Genomic DNA, 24,277 nt, shown 5'->3' on the forward strand with positions numbered 1-24,277 from the left:
AGACCTTTGTATATTTTTGAGCTGTGGAACACGTTGTCTTGTATTTATTTTTTAGTAAGCATTCTTGAAATCCCATAGTAAATCCTATCAAAGCCAACTGCTAGCACAACAGGCTGCTTAGCAAATGTGTATAAAAAGATGAATAAATGTGACTGCTTTGAAAATGTCTCATGTATCTTTAATTTCTGGCTACTTCAGATCAAAATACCAACCTTTCTTCACGTGTTGCACTCTTACAACACAGCCTGTCTGATAGACTCACGAGCCCCTTCGTCATTAATACATCATGTTGAGATATTTTTATAACACATTTCTATTCGACTTTGCATTAGGGTTAGGGTTAGATATAGTTACCTACTCTTTGGATGTTTAATGCCCGTTTATCCATACCATTAGTTATTTACAGTATTTCATAAAAGTGAGTACACCAGTCCATGAGTTGTTTGGTACCGGGCCGCAAGAGTTGAGGCTCAGGTGTGAAATTTATGTTTTTCAGGGTTTTTATTGTTATTTTTTATAGTTTTTATCGTTAACTCGGTTTCCCTGGGTCTTTTCCCGTGTGTTATGAATAAATTTTCTTTTTTTTTGTACCAGTACTGGTTTTATTTTGTTCTATTTATCCATGACACTGTAAAGGTCTGCCCGTGAAAATATTGTCGGACATAAACCGGTCCGTGACGCACAAGAGGTTTGCTGGTATTTTTGAAATCTTTTATTTTTAATCAAATGTTTATCTTGCTATTTATGTCAAACATTAATCTATACTGTCAGCAATTTCTGCCATACACACCTATAGAAGTCACACATACACCTAAAATATATATATTTTTATTTATAATATAGGTATATATTTTAGCTGTTTGTCCCTTGTGTTTAGCTAAATACTTAATTAGCTTCTCTTCACTGTTAGCCAAAAATATCAGCTGCTAGCCATTTAAACCTAATACATTTTAATATTTTATCACTATTTATAGCTAAATAGTTCAACTTTTTATCCATTAAGCCAAGCTAGCATTTTTAAAAATTATTTTTGTCTAGTTTATTCACAGTTTTAGCTTGTTTTTAGGGAACTGTTAGCTTTCAACTGCTAGTCATACTTTCTGTCAGGGCAAGCAAGGCATCTATTTCTATATTATCAGTATTATCTAAATGTAATGTAAAAACCTCCCAAAGTGAAAGCCTCTTCTTGCATTTCAAACACTTTTGACATAAAGCAGTTCCCCTGCTTACATCCGTCTTTTAAATTACTGACATCTGTGGCCCCAAGCTTGCTTCTGATTCTACTGGAACCACCAGTCTATGATGGTTATGCCCATGTACCATCAGTAAAGCCTTAAGGTGGGTGAGCTATGAGACCTGCAGCTGGTTGTTTATGTAAATCTACGTGGTGCCTGACAATGAAAGGTAAAAAGAAAGACCTCCTAGTAAATAACTTGTGTGCTTCTATAGCCAAATATAAACAGTTGGGATGAAAGTTAGCTCAAGCCACAACTTCCAAGCTAGCAAGACGTATCTGTTCATGCTAGCATTAACAGTGCCTATACACATACCGCATATTCACAGCATGCAGTAAAGACAGGCATAATTATGACAAAAATGAACTTAAAACACACTCAGAAACATCAGGGTAGATAAAGGTATAATTAATGTTGGAAAAACATTATGCCTACCTCTTTCACAGGGGAATTGTAGAAAAAGGGAGAGGCCAAACAGGTACCCCAAATTTATAGGGTTGCACCATAGAAGAAGAACAGGATGGGGAGGGGTTCTAACTGATAATGAAGATAACTACAGGCTTGGAGGTCCTAAAAATCAGTTATACCAGGAACAGTGTAGGGTTTAGAACACATTTTGTGTAATTATAACAAAATATAATTTATGACCCGGTTACATTTACACTTTTATGGTAATTGTGGACAAATCTCTGGTCTTTCAGGGAAACTGTTGGGAGACTAGCATGTTGGACAAGCTGCCATGGGATTTTCTTTCACAGCTCTGAGATTAGTTGCCATCTGCCATCAGACCCACTCAAAGTGTTTTTGAAATGCCTTCAGTGTATCTGACAGTTCATAACACCTATGTAGGACAAATGGCTTTTTATCTAGTTCAAGTGAAGACAAATACATTTTGTTATAAAAGTAAAAAAGCACTGCAGAGTTTGACTATAACAGTGTCTAACTGTCTTCATATCCAAAACACATGTTTGGCTTTTAAAACCAAATGCATATTTTAGATGACTTGAAGCTTCTATACTTTATGTTTTTTGCTATGTTTGCCTTTGCTTCTTAACTGCAATGTTGGGCACCAATATGAGCTCACCTGTTTCAGCAGGTAAGCCATGTTCTGAAGGCTTTAGATCCAGGGCTGAAGTTCTCCTCAGACCATTTTCTGTCACCCATCATTACTTTCTCCCCACTTTCTCATCTACCCTCAGGACATTTTTTTGCATGTCCAGTAAATGTGCCAACTTCTAGACTTCATGAGGTCTAAAAGAATGACAAGGCTATATTTTACATATTTGCCTCCAGGTTTTACATATAGAACGGTGCACAGGGCACTGTTAGCATTGTTGCCTCACAGCAAGAAGGTCCTGAGTTCAATTCCACCATCAGGCCAAGGTCTTTCTATGTGGAGTTTACATGTTCTCCCCATGTTTGCGTGGGTTCTCTCTGGGTACTCTGGCTTCCTCCCACAGTCCAAAGACATGCAAATGGTTGTCTGTGTCTATGTGTTTGCCCTGTGACAGACTGGTGACCTGTCCAGGTTGTAGGGATAGGCTCCAGCCTCTTTCCTGATATCTTTGAACCAGATTGCTGAAATCTGGGTTCATCACTCCATAGGACATAATGCCACAAAGTTTCAGTTTAGTTCTTTTGCTGAAACCATTTCTGATGAGTCTTCAGTGAGCAGATGGATTCACTGAAGGGCCAGATGCATCTCTCACGTCTTTTCTAGATTTAAAAAAAAAAAATCTTACAGACACGACTTTCAGATAGTGTTCATGTGCTGTATATAGCTTTTTAGGTCGGACACTTATTTGGAGCATCACTTGTCCAATTTCCTCAAATTGTTTAAAAACATACTACTTGATGTCATTTTTATGCTTAAATTATTCATAGAGTCTGAAACTGGTCAAGTGCAAGAAGTGTACTGAAAATGAGTGGAGAATGGAGCCAATGTTCAAAGAATGACCTGTAAAGACTTTCAGCAATCCCAGAGAAGTAGACCTTTTTAAAAATAAATAAATAAAAGAAAGTCTCTATCCTTAGAAGCAAAATATAAAGAAATGAAGGTTGGCTCAAGGGTTTTGCACACTACTGTATATCTCAGGATAAACCTCTTTAAGCATATCATCGTTTTTTAAAGAACAATGCAAAACATCTCAAAACAAGATAAAGGGAAAAAAATCAGCCTTTGACATAGCAATAAATTTTACAAATCTATTAAATGAATTAATGAATAAGAAATAAAGGAAGCAAAATGATAAAGCATGCTTGAAAAAGAAAAGTGATGACAGGGAGATCATATTTAAAAGCAGCTTATTTCAGTAAGAGGGAGCTTTTTCCAGCTTCCTTTGAATTGCCAGTAAAAAGGATCTGATCAGAGCTTCTTACACAATTTGAAGAATGAGAAAAAAATAGTTTCAGATGATACGGACAGTTAAAACATTAAAAAATAAACTGATATCAGTGTTGTTGTGATATATCAAGAAATAATGCACTACTGTCCTTTTCAAAATAGGAATCGGACTGAATCCCTGGCGTCTAGAAGCTGGCTGTAGAGGTGGTAAAGCAGGCAGAGATCTGAAGACCTGGAGGTGGAGCAGGAATGGGAGTCTGAAAAGCAGAATAACAACAACATACATTTAATATACATAAAACTGAAGCTGATTGGTTTCTAGAAAGTGGGAAAGAATCTTATTGGAGCAGAGCATTTCCACAGCATGTCTTTCATCCTGTCTTCCTTCTCTCACCCCAACCGGTCGCACCAGATGGCCACTCCTCCCTGAGCCTGGTTCTGCCGGAGGTTTCTTCCTGTAAAAGGGAGTTTTTCCTTCCCACTGTCGCCGAAGTGCTTGCTCATAGGCGGCCATATGATTATTGGGATTTTCTCTGTATGTATTATTGTAGGGTCTACCTTACAATATAAAGCGCCTTGAGTCAACTGTTGTTGTGATTTGGTGCTATATAAATAAAATTGAATTGAATTGGATGTCGATGACGAGACTGAGTATTATGGCGTGGGAAAGTGAAACTGATGACAAGAATGGAATAGTGGCTTTATTTCATTGCATACTAAATAATAAAGCAGCACAGATTTGTCGTGATCCTAATTCTGATTTTGATTTTTGAACCTTTTGGGTTGTTTGCTTTCCCTGTTGGTTGTCCTTCTGTGTTAGCCCTGCGATAGACTGGTGACCTGTCGTGGGTGTTGGCCTCTGACAGCTGGGATAGGCTCTATCCCAGCTGTCAGACTGATAGATGGATGGCTTGTTATAATTTAATCTTATTTTGGAGTCTAATTTGTTCCCTCAGTGTTCCCTGTCTTATCCTTTTGTGTCAGCTCCACTATGTTAAGTTCATTCATGTGTCAAGTCTAATCTGATTTATTCTAATCAGATTTGACTTTTGATTCTATAGACAGAATTAAATCAAAGCTAATTTATGTAATTCTTAAAAGAAATACCCAGATAAGTGACCATAGGCCTTTCAAGATGAATAACCAAGTGCCTAGCCTGCAGGTGTCTTTATCTCCATTTCTACTCTCATCATGACCTGTGTCAGGTGTGGTCTGGACTGTGTGAATAGTGCATTCTAGGGGTTTATTTGAGATGAACACTAGAGGGAGTTCTTCATCTGAGTCCACAGCAGGATGTTCTCTGGGTAATTCAATGCAAATTGAGTGTAAATTTCACGTAGGCCTCTTTGTGTCCCATCTGTGATCATTTTAAACATCTGAATGGGTCTGCACATGTTTCCCTATGTATGACAGATTCAGCTCTTAGCTGCAGTTCCTAACAGGCCATATCTCCATATGTTTTGTCACTTCCATGGTCATGAGCCAGCTCCACACTCAGAGCTTTAAGTTCCTTTGTTGCTCTGGCTAATGTCAGACGGGCCCGTGACGGACAAAAACGACTTGTTCTCGGTCACTGCGCGTCAGCTGAGCTGAGATTGTGAGTGAAGGATTTTTTTTTTTTTTTAAAAGGTAAACAAAGCCTTGGACTGTTTGGGTGCCCATCAAAGGGCATGCTGACCAAGACCTCGATTAACGCTGGAGACATGATGGCTTGGCGTGACTGGTGTGGGGAGAAATCGAGTATTTTTGTTCTCAAGGGAAATGTGTGGGATGTGTCACAATGTCACTGAATAGCGTGAGCAGAATAAGACAATTTTTTTGGTTAGACAGCATCTTTCCATGAGGAACTGACCTTCGAGCTTTTATGTCTGACTAAAGTCTGAGATCTCTCACTGTCTTTATGCTGAACATCAGGCTTTGTGTCATTATTTGCCCTCTGGTTCTACAGACAGTACAGTAGACACTGTACACGGCTCAAAAAGAAAATGCCAGCCCAGAATGCTTTTTTTTTTTTAAATCTTTGTTTAATTATGAAGAGAGAGGACAAAGGCAAGCAAAGACCTCCAAAAGAACATACACGCATTTACAGCTCACTGCAAATGTAAGAGACTGTGTGAAGATTCAGACATTAATAGACAAATAAGGAAGCCCCTGGCCTAATAGTTTATTGTAAAAGGAAGGCATTTTTTTTATTCATTTAACACAAATATATTATTTTAAACTGACTTTTTGAGATTTACATAACAGATATTTGTAGTTTTATCGTGCAGCAGTATTTGTGTAAATACCCTGCTGTAAAAAAGATATCTGTCTCTGTAAAGGTGTCGTCAGATAGGAACTGAAGCACCAACTGTGCAAATGTATGCTGTAAGCAGCTGCCAGTAGTTTTAAATTTTATCTTCCTCATAAACCTGGTTCATAAAGCAGTCAGGTTTGCATAACTTTTCCACAGAAGCATTTACATGTTATATAGATGATTATTTTCATGCAGCCTCTTTGTGCATTACATCTGAATGCATCTAGTGCATAGACACTGTAAAAGATGGACATAGCTGCCATGATGTCACCCAGTGGTTAGTGAAGTCTTGTTATGAAATCTCGAGTCGAGGGGTTTTACAACCTTTGTGTCTGGAAACTGGACATGACGTTGTCTATTTGTACCTGGAAGCTACATCCATCGTTTATTCTACATATGATCAATCTTCAATTTTATGGTAACTTGGAAGTGCCGTATACTGCACTGCCTCAGTAGCTCGAGAAAAGCATATTTTAGCTAATCCGGAACTCAAAATCTATGCTAATCCTAACCCTAAAGGGAGTGGCATGACTGTGCTTTGGTTCTATGACAAGACTTCAAAACCTACTTTGCAGTCAAAATATATGCAGTACCCAGCAATGCTGAGTACTCCTGTCTGTGTTTGTGCTGCTGTCAGTGCTTTCCTTTAGACTCTGCCCTGGAGAACTTTCTTGCAGTCAAATGAAATCATCTAATCTCACCAGTGTCAGCTTGTGCTTTTTTTCTTGATCTGTAACAATTGTTTTTCACTGACGCTTTCTTCTCCAAACCAACCTTTCAACCAATCAGTGTTCTGCCTAAGCATAACATCCTCAGCATCCAGCTACACCCTATTTTTTAGGGTTGCACGTCTGTATTTGTTGCAGACCCATTATCCTACAGTCTGCATAACCAAATACCTATACAAACAGACACAAACGCAGTATCATAAATTCATTTTAACTCTAGATGGGGCACCAATAGCTTGGCGAAAGTAAAGAGCTTGGCTGCTTTCACTCAGACCTTAGCTGCAGTTATTAGCATGTCATATCCCTTCACAGTCTTTGTTTTAAGTCCTTTTGTTGCTCTGCGAAATATGTGAAAACTGTCATAATGGAGAAAATGCCTTGTTCGCAATCAGCGCTTGGACAGCACACGACTTGTAGTTATATAGTATGTATATAACTGCAACCAATGTAGGCAGATAATTTTTAAAAACATATCCAGCCTTTGTTTGGGATTATAATTGTGTATACTTGTAATGAGGTATGTTGAGGCATATTTTTCTAGTATGATCTACACAGAAACTTGAAGAAAAATACCCCAAAGATGTTTCCTTCAGATGGCGAACTCTCTTATATTCATTGTTCCAGCTTTGGTACTGATAGGAGAGCTACAGCATGTGAACAACACATTCATCTCATGTGAGTAACACTGACTGCAGACAGAAGGGGGGAGAGGGCACATCGAGGAGGTAACCACACCAAAGTCACCATCATGCCACCAGGGTACATTGTGAGGCTCATTAAAGTGCATTAAACAACATCCCTGCGGAACAATGAGAGGCCCTGGGGCCCTAAGGCAGAGCCCGAGGCTGGCTGGGACTGATATGGAGACCCAGGGGATCCTGTTCATCCAGGCCTGTCACTACCAGACTCATCTACAGCTGCCAAACTCCATTCTCCTCTGATTCTGTCATCAGCCAGTCAGCAGGCGAATACTGTCTGGAGCTAAAAGAAAGGATAAAACACAAGCCTGTCAGCACTCAGAAAACATGCTGCTGTTCCTATTTGGCTCCTAAATTGTATCTATGGGAAGATTGTGTGGGTTCATGTACAAGCCATGGTACATTGTACGTTTATGATCAAGGTACCACACATTCAGTCATGTCTGTATTTGCTGTTTTTCTTGCCTTGTTATTAAAAAATTAGATTATTATAAACAGTGCTCTCTGTATATTATCAGACATGTACTCGCCTAAATTTCCTGCAAGGTCCCCAGAATTTTCCAGTAAAAACTAAAGTGGATTCATTTAATTGGGAGTGTACTAACCTAGTATCATTTTTCAATATATTGTTTTGGTTGTTGTTCTTTGTTTTGAGCACCATTAGCACAGATGAAAAGGTGCCTATCTGGGCTTGTCTGTTACAATATAAGCATATGCACTGATCCTTATAAATAAGTATTAAATTAGAGAAGATTTATTAGAAAATGTTAGGAAATTATCAGAAAATTTCACACTTTCACCAAGACAAACATGTCTAGACAAACTTATACTGTGTAAAACTGGAAGAATTTTTCTATATTTTTTTTTGTAACTGTTAGGACACGTAATTGTAATTTTAATAATGAAAAAAAAAGTAATATTATTTATTTTATCTTTGTTTTATCTGTAAAATTACAGGAACACAATATTTAAGCATAAAACATAAACATTACATTAATTTATGAATTCATGTATTTATTTGTTATATTTAGTATTTATTCCATTCATTTTTACCATTACCTAATACTCAAACATAAAAGATTAGGATGTTTATTAGTACGAATGATTAATAATGAGTTAATTATAAGTTAATTATTTATTATTATTTTACGGGTTGTTGTTTTTTACTTTAAGTATTGATTTGTTTGTTTGTTTGCTTGATTCGCTTTTTTGTCCCTGCTAGTGGTGGGGGAGGAGAGGGGGGGGGGGGGAGGAGAGACCCGCTGACGATGCTGCGTGCGCAGCTCTCCGTCTGGAGTCGCTACGACGGGACCGCAATGAAGAGATAAATGGCACCCTTATCTATTTATTTCTAAGTCTCACGGAGCTCGGTCATCGTTAATTAGGAGAGAGTGGCTCAATAAAACAGCCGCGGACACTTCAAAGGTAAGAAACACTGGCGTTTGTCGCAGAGCGGCTTTATTTTCTGCACGAAATACATTAAAGGACCGGAGATGAGGCAGGGTCAACCACCGGTTTTCTGGTCTTTACGTCGCTGAAGCGTATAATTCGTTTCAACCTCATCACGTAGAGTAAATGTGAATTATTCCAGGAGTGTCGGGGTCTCGGTTTTAAAACGTAACAAGGCGTTTTTCCTAATTTCCCTGGCGATTGCGCAGCAGCTAGCTTGTATCGCGTCTGACAGCGCGTTAAATTTACGCCAGCTGAGGGTGATAACAGGTTATTACTGAGCTCCAGGAGCCCTCTGTCCCTGCCCCGGTTGCGGCTTTAATGTCAGCGGGGCTTTCGTGTTGTTGCGCGAGATGTGCGGGGATGTGCGCGCAGCCTCCTCGCTTTTCAAGGCGAGCCGTCGGCGGCTGGCTGCGGGCACCGGACACACCAGGGACTGGGCTCATAATACCGTGCATATTTTTGTGGGAGCACGGCGACGCTGGGTGCAGGGACACAGAAATGTGGAAGGAAGGCAGGAAAATATCCTCAGATGAACCCGGCAGTGTCATACCCAAGGTCTTTTGCAATAGCCTGGGCATTTACTTAGAAGTGGTACAAGAAAACAGCTCCTGCAGATATGAGCTCACCCGGGAGGAAAACACTCAACACGGTCTCCAATTTCTGCTCTTTCTTGTGTAATTTCTTGTTTATAATGTCCAGCTTGTGTGAAAGGAAAACGAGACTTGCAGATGCAGTATATTTCATGTGGAAACAAGTGTCAAATTAAAGGAAAAGTATGAACCTTTGACCCCTGCTGTTATAAAGACTGAGGGTCCAGTCTGTGTATAAAAGATGGATACAGCCACAGTGACATCACTAATTGGTTCATGGACACTTTGAAGCCCCAAATTTGCCATTTTGAGCATCATGTGTTTTTGTTCTGGATTCATACCAAAGGATGAAGTTCTCAGTTATACACTGTGTAAAGATGGGACCAACACATCGTGAATAAAATCAGCAAAATTGATATTTGAGTCAATCATGTGGTTGTGCTGAGACATGTGACGTGTCTGTGACATTAGCATGACGTTTGTCTGGTGCTTTCATGAGATGAGCAGAAGCATCAGCCATGCCCGCACTCCATCGTTGGTCCATTCATCCATTGTCCTCTGCTTATCCAAAGGCCAGTCGCAGTGGCAGGTGGTTTCTCATCCTTCTCCCCAGCCACACTTTCCATTTCCTTCTACTGAGATGTATGAGGGAGGTGCCCAGGAGACTTCCCAACCACATGCCCGAACTACCTCATGTGGCTCTTTTTGACATTGAGTTTAGAATCTTCCCCTTCATTCAGCAAACCCCAAGATCTGGAGCTCAGTAACCTTGCTAGGTAGTGGGAAAATTGAGCCCTCTCCTGCAGCCAGGCCCAGGATCAGAGCATCTGCTGCCCAGCTTTCTGCCCATGGGGCATGGTCAGGGTGCTCAGGCACAGCCAGAAAAAAAAAAGCTTTCCAGGACAAAACAATACTGAGTATTTTGAGCGTTTTTATTATTATTATAATTATTATTATTATTTGTAAATGGTGAAGTTTTTGTGTCCATTGAGCACTTAAATTAGAGAGGGACTACCTGCCAAAATCACCTAAGATTCAAGCGAGTAGGCTTACCCTGGGAGTACACCAGGTATCAAATCCTGGTTCTGGCTCCACTCAAAACCATGTTGTGGTGGCAAAACAGTTCAAAAGTACCCAATTTATATATTTTGACAGCACTGAATCAAGCTGCAGAGAGCAGGCGTGGAGGGCTGGAAGTCGGTCACACAACAATATAAAGAATTGAGTTAGTTTTCAAAATAATAACTTCTGAAATCCTCCCTGTGTATTCTTGGACTTAGTTAGCAAGACACATTGATAAATTGCTTGGGTGCATCACACAGACAAAGATGCATACATGCAAATTAGTGCCGTGTAAACGTTACACAGAACATTATAGCCTCTCTTCCATCAGCACTGACTCAACTCTATTCTGTTTTTAGGGTACTCCATTAGGTATCAGGTATTTTTTTAGGACCTACTTGGTTCCTACTTGTTCCAAGCCAGCTGAGTCGAGCTGAAAATGTGTCGCAGGACTTTCAGACCTCCTTGCTATAACATCCCCGCCCACATTGAGTTGGTACTCAATTGTAATGGAAAACAAATGAGACCCAAGTGAAGTCAAGTAGAGCGGACCCAAGTAGGTGCTAGTAGAAAAGAGGCATAAGGGAACTGACCCAGCTGTTCCCATGTCACAGTCCTTTAGAACGTAAAAATCTCCTCACTCAATGACTTAGATGAACATGAAAATGATGTGACTCATTTCAGTCTTCGGACCTTGACTCAAGTGAACACGTGGAAGACTTTGCACCAATTTTGGTCCATTAAGTAGATAGAAGCTGTTCTGTTGGGGTTTTTTTGTACGGTTTCCTTTAAATTGCAAGAACATTGATGAGTGTTGTACTAAATAAACAAATACTAAAGCGTACGTGTTAGCTGTACTTAATTAATCTGTGCACTTCTTACACAGTCATAAACCTTGTTTTAGCCTGAATGAAGATATTACTGAAGAAGGTCACACTTTACATGCTTAGAGTTTTATATATTCATTGCGTTTCAGACAGACCTTATGTTTATCTGCATGTTCAAATGGCGGTGATTACTAAAAAAAAGCCATTTGTGACCCACCCATGCATAATAATTACTGACCCGAGGTGCAGATTCTCGCTGTAAATGTATTTTAATGTAGTTGAATCGCTAAATAATCGCCATCTAACCTGGATTTCTCACTGGCACACTGGTTAAAAATGTGACACAGTGATCATCACAATGAGTATTCCAGTGCTAAATTATTGTTATTGTGAAATTTGACTGATTGTGGCATTTAGGGGATCAGCTGGCGGACCACCCGCTGAATAAAAGATGAGCTGCACTGATGTGAAAGCAGTCTGCATCGTGATGAGGCTTCTGTGTGTCTCTCTAATGAGATGTAATTGGCCACTGGAGCGGAGGGGTGTTGAGAGCGATGACCTTTTAGATCATCAGCCGTGCTCTATCCATCCCCGGTGCTTTCGTGTCCTCTGGTCTAAAAGCTAAATCAAGCCCACAACGAGGAGGTAAAAAGAGAAAATAGTCCCTGTAATGTATGTCGACTGCAGTGCAGCTTAATGCAGTTTGAAGGCGAGGCGTTGTTGTTTTTCTCTCTGCTGTTGACTTACTACGGTATACGTTCCACCAATGAGCAAGGGGAAAACACAGAGAGGAAATGTGGAAATCATTACAGTAACGGGGACAGGGGAGGGATCTTATTTGGCTCTCTCAGTTGGGTCTCCTATTTACTCAATTAGCTGTTACTGGCTGGTGAACACAGACCTCTCCCAGATGACGTGTGAGATTTAAATGTGCCGCTGGTCTTATCGGTGTGAAGAAAACATACTCTGCACTCATTCAGACATGGTTACAGGTTTGTTTGTGCTGCATGTTTCCTACATTAGCTCATATATCAGGAAAATTTCATTATCCTGGAGCTGTTTTTAATAGCTTAAGCTACAAACTTTGTTATCACGTGGGACTGCAGATTCTGTTAGCGAGCTAGGACATTAAGCTAAGATTGGAAATAAGCTTTGTCCTGTCCTGTTTATGAGGTGTTGGATGTAGCCAGAGGAGCTGGTTGTATTTTGTTTTTTTGTTTTTCCTCTTGTTACACCACAAGTCCACGGGTTTTGTGAAATTACTTTAACTTATAATTAGTTAAAGTTAAATAATTAGTTAATAAGTTGAAGTAATTTATAGATATATAGATGTCTTTAGTAGAGAAAATGTGTTATGGATTTTACATTTTACTTGGGTCGGCAGCTGAGAAACATTTTAGGTCTCGTTTCAGCATTTTATTATTTTTATTTTAAATCCATCTGAGACAATGGTATCAGCTGTGATCAGTTTACATCCTGTGGCTCTTATTTTGAAAGTTTAGTAGCAACCTGCCCCACCATCTAGAAGGTGGCTGTAGCTTCCACGTCTGAAAAGTGAAACAAGTGCCATGTGCCTTAAACCTGCATTCTTCTTAATGACTAGCAAGGGGTGGCAGTTGTTAAAAAAAACTTCCTGTCTTATTGAGGTTTCTTGCATGACGTCATACATACCTAAGATTTGTCAATGAGTCAACCGCTGGTTTTTATGGGAAAAATGTGTATTTCCTGACTGGCTAGCAGTGTTTCCTGGAGGCCGCTGGCTTATGTTGGGTGAAATCATTTGCAAAAAAATTGCTATGCCAAAAACCTATTGGTGATTGCTTTGGTTTCTTGCTGGTTCCCATTGTTAACTATAGCTTTTCATCTTTGTCAGCAAATACTCACCAACTACCAGCTAAGCAGTAGTAAAACTCGAAAAAGTGGGACACACACTGGAAATGGATAAGCTTTGCCTCCATAATAAAAGCTTTGCGTCAGTGCTGGAACCAACACATTTCCAAAAGTACACCCTTTACTTTGAAGGCTAATGGATCCCGTTTACAGTTCAGTGCACTTTTTACAGTTTCTCTTCAGCTTGGAGAGCTGCTGGGCAATGTCCGCCACTTCCATTTAAGCTGCGAGTGCAGCAATGTGCTGGCCACCAAAGTATTCGAAGGAGGTCTTTACCAGCGAGTTGGGAAATACATGTTTTTTCCTAGCAACTGGCTCACTGACTGGTATGTAGGCCTGTGTGACTCGGGGTTTTGCAATCATTTCCCTGTATTGTCATCATTTTAGTCATAAAGGCGTGTTCAGTTAGCATTTGGTGTCCATTCTCAGAACACCAAAGTGGCGATGCTAAAATGTTTAGCTCATTTCTTAACTTCACTAACTGGCAGGTGATGCCATAGAGGGTACATCCAACTTTTATACTGTCCATGGATATCTTTGACATTATTCAGATGCTTTCAGAGAGGATCTCATCCCGCCCAGTGTCCAACTTTGCCGTGTTGGACTGCAGCTAACCACAGTAGTGCGCTGTAGTAGTAGTGAGCTGGAGGGTCACTTTAGCAAGAACCTGTAGCTGGTGGACAGCTGGTACAGTGCTGCTACACTGGAGAGCAGAAAGAGGACTAGCGTCACCAACAGCAGCCCAAGAAAGACTGTTTTCATGGCATATGGTTTATAGCATTGCTGGGGGGAAGATAACAGCAAAAAAGCAGCAGTTTGGAGGTATTTCATAAGTTGATATGACCAAAACGCTGGGATAACAATGCTTCTTCTGTTACTCGCTCTCCCTTCTGTTATATTCAGTCTAATATCTGTTTGAAAGCTTTTATCGATTACTGTTAAATTTAATAAACTCGTCGGCTCCACTGTCTATGTGATGTGTACTCGCACTGAGAACAGTAGGCAGTAAAGATGCTAGCATTCAGACAAAATCAGAGTAGTTTAGGTAAATTGCATTATTTTTATCCGGCTGTCATTTGTTATCTTATTAGATTACAAATGAAATACATTTATATGCCGGATGCATTCGTTTGTGAAATTTTAATGTACAAAGTTAGGAGAGAAGTTTAAGTTGAGCCTGATGTTTCCTTACACGTAAAATGATTCCCAGTCTTTTCCTCGCAGTGAGAAATGCGCCTTATTAACTTAACATGAGGACCAGACTGGGACTTGATTTTAGCAAACAGCCAAGGTATCGTTATCTAATCAAAACTAAACGATAAATTCAATGAGTGTGCCTTGGATCAAAATAACATCTTCAAATTTCTCGATTTATCTAACACAGAGTCTAAACTCCGGAGAGATTCACTTTTCTTGGGGGAAAAGCATCAAAAGCTGTTTAAAAGTGATTTAATGTTTGCTGAATAGTTCCAGGGCCTGAAATTTATATTTAAAAATTGTGTGTGTGTGTGGGGGGGGGATTCCCCCTTGAATGCTTCCCACAGGGAGGATTTATACTTTGTGGGACTTTAACTATGGGTCATATACGGTCCCATTCTTACCTCAGAATGTGTTTTTCCTTTGTTGTTCTTCTCCAGCTCCAGCATTTCTCTCATTTCTGTCTCTGTTTTGGTGGCTTTGTTTGTTTTTATGACTCTACTGTCATCCTAAAAAAGGAATAAAACAAATTCAATTAACCATAGAATCAAAAACTGAAACTACTATTAGATTCTGTTTAACTCAACTTCAAAGTTAAATTTGAGGCTGTCGAGCCGGTGCTTAAATCTTCGGATGTTCGGTTAGATGGAGTGTAATTTAATTATTGCTGTTTTTAAATAGCTCCTTGGTGTTTTTGTTTTAAAACGAACGCCATATTCTTGCAAACTCTGGCACACAAATGATTCTGTCTCCAGGTAAACCCCCGTTAACCTTGAATAACCTCACCTGCTTCCTTGATGCTGCATGTGGGCGGAGCCTGAGCTGAGACTCGCCCACAGTGTAACAGAAAACAAGTTTTGCGTTTCTCACCAGCAGAAACGACTTAAATTTCGGTCAGTTTGGAGCTTCTCTGCTTTCTTTTCTTCATCCTCCATCTGTCTCGAGCCTCCTCGACCTGACCAACTGAAGCATCTTTAGATCGTAACGCTGGTTTTATAGTAGGCGTGATGGGTGCATCAGTTCATCTTCTTACCCTGATGCATCCATCATTCTGGAACAGGATTAATCTGGACCCATCAGACCACATGACCTTTTTCCGTTGCTCCACAGTCTGATCTTTAAGACCCATGAGAAATCTAAGCCTCTACTTCTAATTAGCCTCACTGATAAGTGGTTTTCTTGAGGCAACACAGCTGTTTAGTCCCAAATCCTCGAGTTCCTCTTCACGTTGTGCTCTTATGCATGTTAAATAGTCAAAGTGAGTTTCAGATGTATAAGTGAACACTGATCACAATCATCCAGGATTATTTTCCCAACCACATTTCTTTTTGAAGATGATGATTCATCACTGTCCTTCCAGGTTTAATAATGCATTGCACAGTTCTCAACTCAACCTGTCCTTAGTAGTTTTCTTTGCTTGATGCAGACCAACAATTTGATACTTTGAAAACGGAGTAACATCCTTTCCTCTGAGCTACAGGGAGGGGAGGAGGGTCTCAATTTTTCAGTTGCATCTAATGTCTTTGTATTTACAGAAATATAGATTCTTAGATGCAAATTTGTTCCTCGTTTTCTTTTTTTCTTGGCAGCAAACAATGTTATTTTTCCACAATTACTGTATGATCGTAAAATATGACACCTATACTGTACATGCAGACATCATATATTGTACGTGCATCTTCAGTGAAACCCTGGGTTAACTTCACAAATTGATAGCCAGCTTCATGTGACTGTTTATCCTGACTGTCAGTGTTAGGCTAATGGAAAGATATGCTGGGTATGTTATACTCGTTTCGTGGTATAGGGTCCTAGCCTGATGAGGAAGCTCTTTCTGTGTTCATTACTGTTACCGTTCAGGCACTGAATCCAAAACCCTGAACTGCATCAATGCACAATACTTCAAACTTCTCTTTTTCTTTTGTTTTAATGGTGGAGGAACCCTTCTGTTGCATGTCAGCAGTGATCAGTTTTTTATTGAGCCTTATTATTACGAGATCTTACTTTGACCTTCCCTATCTGTGATAACACAGAGACAAAGCAGAGTCACTGAGTCAGATAATGTAGCTGGGAAAAACAACAATGGTGAACATGATCTGTGTGTACTTTGGTTCACTCTGCTGGTTAAACTTCCTCCTCCTGCTCATCTGCAGAGTTTTACTTTTTATCACATGATTCAAGCGAAGTTGGAGTGAACACCACTGCAGGCTGACTGTATGTCACCCAAGTGGCGATTACTGCTGATGTCGATGGCTCAGAGTAAATCCTGCTTTTTTTTTTTCTTTTTTCTTTTTTTTTTGGGGTGGGTGATTTCCTCCCTTAAAATAAAGTGAGTCCATATCCCGATGGCAGCCGAGTAAAAAGAGACAATTAAGCTTATTATTTGGGGGAATTTCCTCATTTTGTGCACAGTCAGGCTAACTCATTGGAGTCTCTGACAGCAGCGGCGCTTCAACTAAGAATGACTCCTTTCATAATGGTCAGGGAGGCATTATCGTGTCACGGACCTCATGACCGCGTTATCACACAGGAAATGTCTTGCCCCGAGCTTCCTGGAATGCAAGTGAGACCGCAGCATCCAAATAGTGGAAAAATAGATCTGAATTTACTATTCAGTCCGAGCTCTGATTCATAAATGTGTCTGATAACCATAACAGAACAATGTAATAAAAATGACATACTCTCAGTGACTAAGGTTAGTCTTAGTTACGGTTATGGTTGTCCCTTTTTAGCAGATTAGGGCAGATTTATAATTTAGTGTTAAATCAGTGTTCGTGTTGTGGCTACAATGTATCTTTCTGAAACTTTACCCTGTAACCTGACGTGCAACTGCCTAGAATATAACTACATGATGCTGTTGTTGCTTAGGCTACATTGTAGGCTCGACGTAGATTTACTGCAGCAGCGTAATTCAGATAGAATTCAAAGGAAAACCATGTGGTATGTATAATATACATGCTAGCTGGAAATAGCAGGTAAGAAAGAGCTACTCACTTTTACCACATACCAAACAGTCACGCTCATGTGGTCGCAGATTCCGAACCGTAGACGCTAAAAGGAGGACGAGCATTTTTGCCGTCGGTGTTGGTGTTTTGAAACTGAATGTATGCTGGGTAATTCTTATTTCGGACACTTTAGTGACCAGAAATTACTAAATAAACTTAATGTGTCATTCAGTTTGACAGGACCTAGAGATTGATCCTGTAAACTCATCAGGAAAGTATTTGCAGAGGTCAAGACAGAGGGCTGTTTTCCCATAGATTGCTTTAGGACTGGAAGTCTTTATTAAACACAGGTATCGCCCCCTGGTGGTTTGTGAAAGGACCAAAAAATTTAAGCACTTGGTGTTGGCTTTACTTTCTTTTATGCTGTGTTTTGTTCCAGCAAATAAATACTCCATTTGTCCAAATCCATTTTTTCCCTAGTCTGTAAAGTCATGACTTTGAATGAGAAAGGTCATCTCCTGGTTCATCAGCATCTCCTCCACCAACATAGTTATGTGATTGCTACATTTTTTTTTGCTTCTCAAGTTTATTTATAGTTTTAAGTTTATTTAAAAAACATAAAAGCATAATGTCTAAAAGACAATAACAGTATCGTACTATGGTATCAAACACGCAGCCCATGAAATGGTAGAGTTTGACCTGGATGGCTTTACAATGTGTGAAATTAAGCAGATTAAGTTATTAGTTACAACAAATTTGCACAGCTGATCTTGTATGTTGATTGCAGCTTCATACAGGAGGGAAAATTTGAATTTTTATCATTTTAAAAAACCTAAAATTCTATTTTTGTCTAGTTATAAAACACTAGTATTAAATATGGACTCAAACACATGACACAAAGCTCACAGTTAATCATGCGTTAGGATGTTTAGGAAGCTCTTGGAAATTTCTTTGTCTTTAAAGGGTGCATTGTCTGAAAAACTGCGAGTCTACAAAGGCTTTTACTCAGTTCTTCTAGAGTATGGTTAGGTCTGTTTTACAGTTCCCAAGGTGCACACACTTCCCAGACCTTTCCTGTGCACGAACCAGTGACAAGATTATCAGCCAGCCGCCTGGCCATGTAATCCATCAGAGCCTTATTACAATATCCCGTCTATGCTTCGCAGAATAATATAAAACCAGCCTGGAGGGAGAGAGAGAGAGCTTCTCCTCGCTGCTCATTGTGGCAACCCAACACCACATAAAAGCCACCCGGAGAGGAAGAAAAAGTGTCATGCTCCTGCCAGAAAATCAGAACTGCATGCGTGCATTTAATTGAGTTTTTTAACTTTAAAGGTTAAAGCATACACTTTGTAGTTTTTTTTCAGGGTATTTAATGTTTCCCTTTTTCTCCAGTACCTGAACATTATCCCGCTCGCTCCCAGCCGTATGAATAATTGACCTCACTGACACGAGATGCACCCAGGGGACGTTTTATCACTGTGGACGGATGGGGGTTGACATCCAGTGCAGGCAGGACATGTGTTGTGCAGAGGTATCATGTAGTGATAGGAAAGCCGACACAGTACGGTTATAAAAGCACAAAAGCATGTGTGATGTCGGATGATGGATAGAGACTGAGATGTGTAGTTGATCAAACATGCTGAGTTCCTGTTTGATCTTTCTGCGTCAATATTGTATCTTGGTGGTCTTGGACCTCTGCAGAGATGAGGGATGGATAGATGGGCAAATATAAAATGGAAATCCTTCACGGCTCAGACTTTAATCAAACACACAGCAGAGAGGAATGTGTGTGTACACAGGGTTACAATAAGATATTTTCAGTGTGGAGTGTTAAACATTTCCCAAGTTATTCAATGAATAACCCGTCTCCACATAAGATGAGATGTTGTAAGACTTCCCGTATCACACATTGATTTAACCTCCTAGGACCTGGCGTCCACATATGTGGACATCACATTTTGGGTTATTTAGACCAAAATACCCAATTTTGCTCTGCAAGGGCCTGATATCCACGTACGAGGACATTATACTGCTACTGTTCTATCAAAATTTTAAACGAATATCCTCATATGTGGCTCTTGATTTTTCATAAAAACAAAAATAAGGAAAAAAAAATCTGGTAATTCTTTGTTTTTACATTCATTGGGCCCCAACATGCCCAAATATCAAAGAGAAATTAAAAATGCATGCTGGGGAAGAGTTCGGGTCTTAGGGGGTTAATACTGGACAATAATCAATGGCTCATTCTCATGCAAAAAGAGGTTAAAGATTAATATAGGGTTTTTTTAAAAAAACAAACAAATAAAGATCACATAATTTTCCTATGCCATTAAAGATTGTAATAGGAATACTCCTTTATTTTTGTGTATTATTTACCAGGTTGAGCTGTTTTCGTCATGCATTATTTTAAGCTGTTCAAAGTTTAAAAAGGTAGAGAGAGGCAAGGTTGAAATGATTTGGAGATGTGCAGAGGAGGGACAGTGGATATTGAACAAAGGATGTTAAAAATGGAGCTCCCAGGCAGGAGGAAAAGACCTCGGAGGAGCTTCATGGATGTAGCGAAGGAGAACATGCAGAGGCCTGGCTCGGGATGGGGTGAGATGGAGGCGGATGATCTGCTGTGGCGACTCCTACAGGAAGCAACTGAAAGAAGAAGATGATTATAATATTGAGTTATTCTACTTTATTTAAATCATGTTGTTGTAGGTGGTTTTCATTGTTTTGGCTGCTGTAACAAGCATTTCCCAGCTTTGGGGATAAATAAAGTATATATAGAAAGTAAAAACTATATATAGTTAAAAACAGTTTTACACATGGAATAAATGATTGAGGGGACACAGCCAGCTGTTGCTTCTCCTCGGAGTCTCCCATCCTGTGGATGAAGTCTGCTTTCTCTGTCTTGTATCAGCATTAGCGACGGCAGTCGTTGTTCTGCTCTGTGGTCTTGGTGAGCAGAACAAGGATTCGCAGCTCCAGACGGTGGAGATGGAGTCTGATCTCATTTCATTTCATGAAACTTTATTAATCCGAATCAGTGGTGGTTGGCGATCTTCACCTCTCTCTGAGGAAGCAGCTGAATAATGGCGAGGACTGCCGAAATATCAGTCTGGCAATGTAGTCAGCTGGTAGGGTATTGCTGATTATTAAATTTTTTTTCTCCCATAATTTACAATTTTTTTTTACAATTTTTTTTAAAATATAAATATTATATTCACATAACTGAATCTTAGATATTTGTTAACAGCCGAGAACAGGAATGTCTAGGTTAGTTTGTGAGCACTGAACTTAAGATCAGCAGGACTATCTGGGATCATTTTCAAAATAAATAAATAAAAAAAAAACGCTACAATGGGTAATCGTACACTTTGGCTGCCTTTAACTGTGAGCTGTGTGTCATAATCTTTGAGGACTCTGACTCTAACCTTGTTTTGAAGGCTAAAATGACTCTGTTGATATCACCTAGGGGACAAAAACTAAACAGTCTAATTGCCAAGACTTGCGAGAACAATATTTAAACAAATAAAAATTACGTTTTTATATTCATAGTGTTTATATTTGTAGTCCTGTATTGAATCCCAGTCGTAAAGGGCGACCTCATTGTTTGCATTTATTCTGGTTTGTCTGCATTACTCTGTCATCAGCAGTGAAACTGAGCTCACCGTGTTTGACTTGGAGCTAATAAATCTTTAACAGCAGTTACTTCTACGAAAAACAGGAAGATGAAGAGAGATGAAGTCCGTACATGGATTGTTAGAGATTTGAAAATGCAAAACTGCATTGCCAGAATACTAGCCTTTTATAGCACAATAACCAAGATAGTTACAATATGCTATTGGTTTTTTTCTTTCCTGGAGGTATTAGCATTGTGCTAATCAATATACTGTGTTTGGTAGTAAAATAACACTGTTAAAACAGACCTATCACAGATGTGGTCTCTTAATATATCTGAGCAGCTCACCCAATTGAAGTCTGAATGTGGGAAACACTGCAGGAATGGCTTGTTTGGTTTCAGAGTGTCTCTGTAGCTCGTTTGCTAGCATTAGCAAGCGTGGAAGACGCCACGCACAAACTGAAGACTCTTGGCTTCCCCTTTTGGTTTGCACTGCTGCTTAGTTGTAGTTTTCTCAAATTAAAAAAATGAAAAATTTTCCACTTTGTTATGTTGTCAGCTATCGGTCACAGTCTGAATCACATTGGAAAAATTCCCCCTATTTAGCAGCTCCATAAATAGATGGAAGAGTTTAAAAAAAGAAGATTTTAATATATAGAATTAGCATTTTATTGTTGTGTAGTTGTATATGGAAATAACAATCCCTAAGCATATCTGAACTTAGTTCTTCATATTAGCACAGTATTGGGGCCCCTGCTTTACTCATTGTGTATATATGTTTTAAGATTTTTCACTTTTTATTTTTAAAGTGGGGCTTACCGTCAAACCTTCTGCTCTATGTGTTTCAGGGCTTCTTACAAGAATAATGGACGAAACCCGTCACTGACTTCATGAAGATTGATATTCAGGCTGAATCATGGAGGGTAACGATGACAAGTCTGTAACCATGACCCAGCCACAGACTGAAGTGTGCAACTCTGAGGCGGGAGGAGGAGGAGAGGTCTCCAGCAAAGTGGAAGATGGAGTAAATCCACTCACTCCTGCTGATTCCTGTGATGCTAATATGACAGGACTGACTAAAGGAGGCCTCTCGAACCTGACAGACACTCCTGCACCCCCAGTGGTGAGTCCCACTGCTGAACCTCCAGGAGGTGTGGCTCTTAAAGTGGCTACCACTGTACTCCACCCAGTTTGTCTGGGTGAGAGCCCGCTCATGCTGCCCATTCACCTCCAGATGGCCGGAGCAGCCGGGCCTCAGCTCGGACAGATGGGGGCAGCACCGTACTTGATAACGAGCCAAAGCCCAGTTTCACTGCCCCTGGTCTTGGATCAGCAGGTGATTCAGCACATGAGTCCTTCTGTAATCCCTCAGACCACCAACTGTGCACAGCTCCAGAACAACATGCTGTTACAGAGTCCTTTGACGTTTGGTTTACCTCCAGCTGTTGATCAGAAGTCCACAGGACAGACGCAGGAGGCTAACTTGCTCTCTCTCCTGCAGAATCCAGCTTTTGCTGCCATCTTGCAGGACCTCTTCCCTTCCCAGGGGAGTTCATCAAGCTGTCAGTCTCCAGGCTCTCCCTTCTTCCCCCTTCCTCCCCTCACCCCTCCCTACACCTCCCCTCTGGCCCCTCTGGTCCCTCCTGCGACACTCTTAGTCCCATACCCGGTCATCATTCCTCTGCCTGTGCCTCTGCCAGTCCCTCTCCCCATCCCTGTCCCTCAGACCGAGGACTCAAAGGGTAACATGCCAAAACCAGTTTGCACTGTGAGTAAAAGCACTCAGACTTCGCCAAAAGATACTACCTCCCCCTCGCAGTCTTCAAGGAAATGCATGCCTCCGTTCCAGCCACAAAATGCATCCCCATCCTCACTTCCTCTAGAGGAAGGACAAGCTCTGGACCTTTCTGTCAGGCCATGTCCAGTTGAACCAAAACAGGAATATCCCAGTCCACAGCAGGACAGTGTGCTGGATTTGTCAGTTCCTGGTGTGAGGAAAAAGTGTGCTCAGTCAGACAGAGAAGGAGCCTCACAGTCCGGCCCGGATGGCAGCGGCACATCTTTGTCTCTGGGCGTCGATTCCAAACTCCTCGGCAGTCTGGCATCGCTGGAGTTCAGCCGGCAGCATAAGTGGTTGGTTGACAGCAGTGCTGCTGGGTCTAGTTCTTTGAGTCAGGAGGCGTCTCTTAGCGGTGCTGGAAACCTCGAGATAGTGAGCACCTCGCAGACAGCCAAGGTCATTGTCTCAGTGAAAGACGCAATCCCCGCCATCCTCTGCGGAAAGATAAAAGGCCTTTCAGGAGTCTCAACCAAAAACTTCTCCATAAAACGGGATGGCAGCCAGGGGGCAGCTCTGCAGCAGCTCTACGGTGTGCCGTCGGGATCCCACGGGGAGCAGCACGACCCCAACAACCCTCTTAAAAAGGTCTCTAAAAGCAGAGCTATCAAACTGAAGAAGGTCAGCTCACAGGAGATCCACTTCCTTCCCATTAAGAAGCAGAGACTGGCAGCGCTGCTCCCCAGGAAGTGAGCTCGCTCACTGGGGAGGGAGACTAATCTGTGGACTAGTTTTCTGGTAATCCCTCCAGAGAGTATAACATAAAACACATGTGGGACATTCTGTAATCAAATTGAAACGCTTGTGTCCAACCAAAACTCAGAGTCTGGCTTTAAAAGCGGGGCTCTGACAATGTGACACAGTAGTTACACAAACGGTTTCTTCTGAGTTTTTCTTTTATGATGCACTAGTCTCTACAGTGTTTTACTAAACCATAAATGTTTCAGTGTACGGCAGCTTAGTATGCTCTCTGTGAGTCAGAGATGTCTGTGATTCATGGTAACAGCAAAGACACAAGTTCGATTCCTCCGTTTGGGTTTATGGTTTGTTTCCACATGTATTATGTTTTATATTTTGGTGCACTGAAGAGCGTGTACTGCAGGACGTGACTGAGGCTGTTAAAACATGTCCCATCAGTGGAAATTCACATGGTCATCAGTAGCTCACTGGAGCGATTCATTCTTTCCTGATTGGTTGGGATTTAGCATGACAGGCTCATAATGACTTGGCGAGGCCTGAGCCACAGTTTCATTAAATGAATGTTGGCAGCAGCCACTGATCACAGCAAAATATGTTCTTATTTTAACAACAATAGGGAATAAAAGAAGCTTCTTAATTACTTTCATGTTTAAACTGACCTTTCTATCCAAAAATGAGGAAACTACTAAAAGAGCTATTATTGTTGATGGCTAAATTAGCCAAAGCAGCAAGTGTTTAAAGCACTGTAACTCCCTGCTGTTTCCACTTATTAAAGGGGACCTAGTCTACTTTTCCTTGTTTCCTATCATATGAATATTGTTACAATGGCTGATGCTCATTGATGAGGTCAGTGTTTGTACAAGTAAT

At 40.6% G+C, this 24,277-nt stretch overlaps 1 protein-coding gene across 2 annotated transcripts; it reads left to right on the plus strand.

Annotated features, from left to right (window-relative positions):
* The first annotated feature begins 8,567 nt into the window (after positions 1 to 8,567).
* rai2 (retinoic acid induced 2) lies at positions 8,568 to 24,198 on the plus strand. Of its 2 annotated transcripts, none has more exons than XM_026159802.1 (2): positions 8,568 to 8,726; positions 21,723 to 24,198. In XM_026159802.1, the coding sequence occupies exon 2, from the start codon at positions 21,791 to 21,793 to the stop codon at positions 23,402 to 23,404; it is 1,614 nt and encodes a 537-aa protein (XP_026015587.1). In that variant the 5' UTR covers positions 8,568 to 8,726; positions 21,723 to 21,790; the 3' UTR covers positions 23,405 to 24,198. The 2 variants fall into 2 exon arrangements, with proteins under 2 accessions (XP_026015587.1, XP_026015588.1); XM_026159803.1 differs by lacking the exon at positions 8,568 to 8,726 and adding an exon at positions 12,094 to 12,224.
* The last annotated feature ends 79 nt before the right edge of the window (positions 24,199 to 24,277 follow it).

The sequence above is a fragment of the Astatotilapia calliptera genome, chromosome 23 (genome assembly GCF_900246225.1).
Source record: "Astatotilapia calliptera chromosome 23, fAstCal1.2, whole genome shotgun sequence".
Taxonomy (NCBI): domain Eukaryota; kingdom Metazoa; phylum Chordata; class Actinopteri; order Cichliformes; family Cichlidae; genus Astatotilapia; species Astatotilapia calliptera.

Bases quoted from the DNA above. Each gene is read 5' to 3' on its own strand.
- rai2 (XM_026159802.1), top strand. From the start codon at position 21,791: ATGGAGGGTAACGATGACAAGTCTGTAACCATGACCCAGCCACAGACT.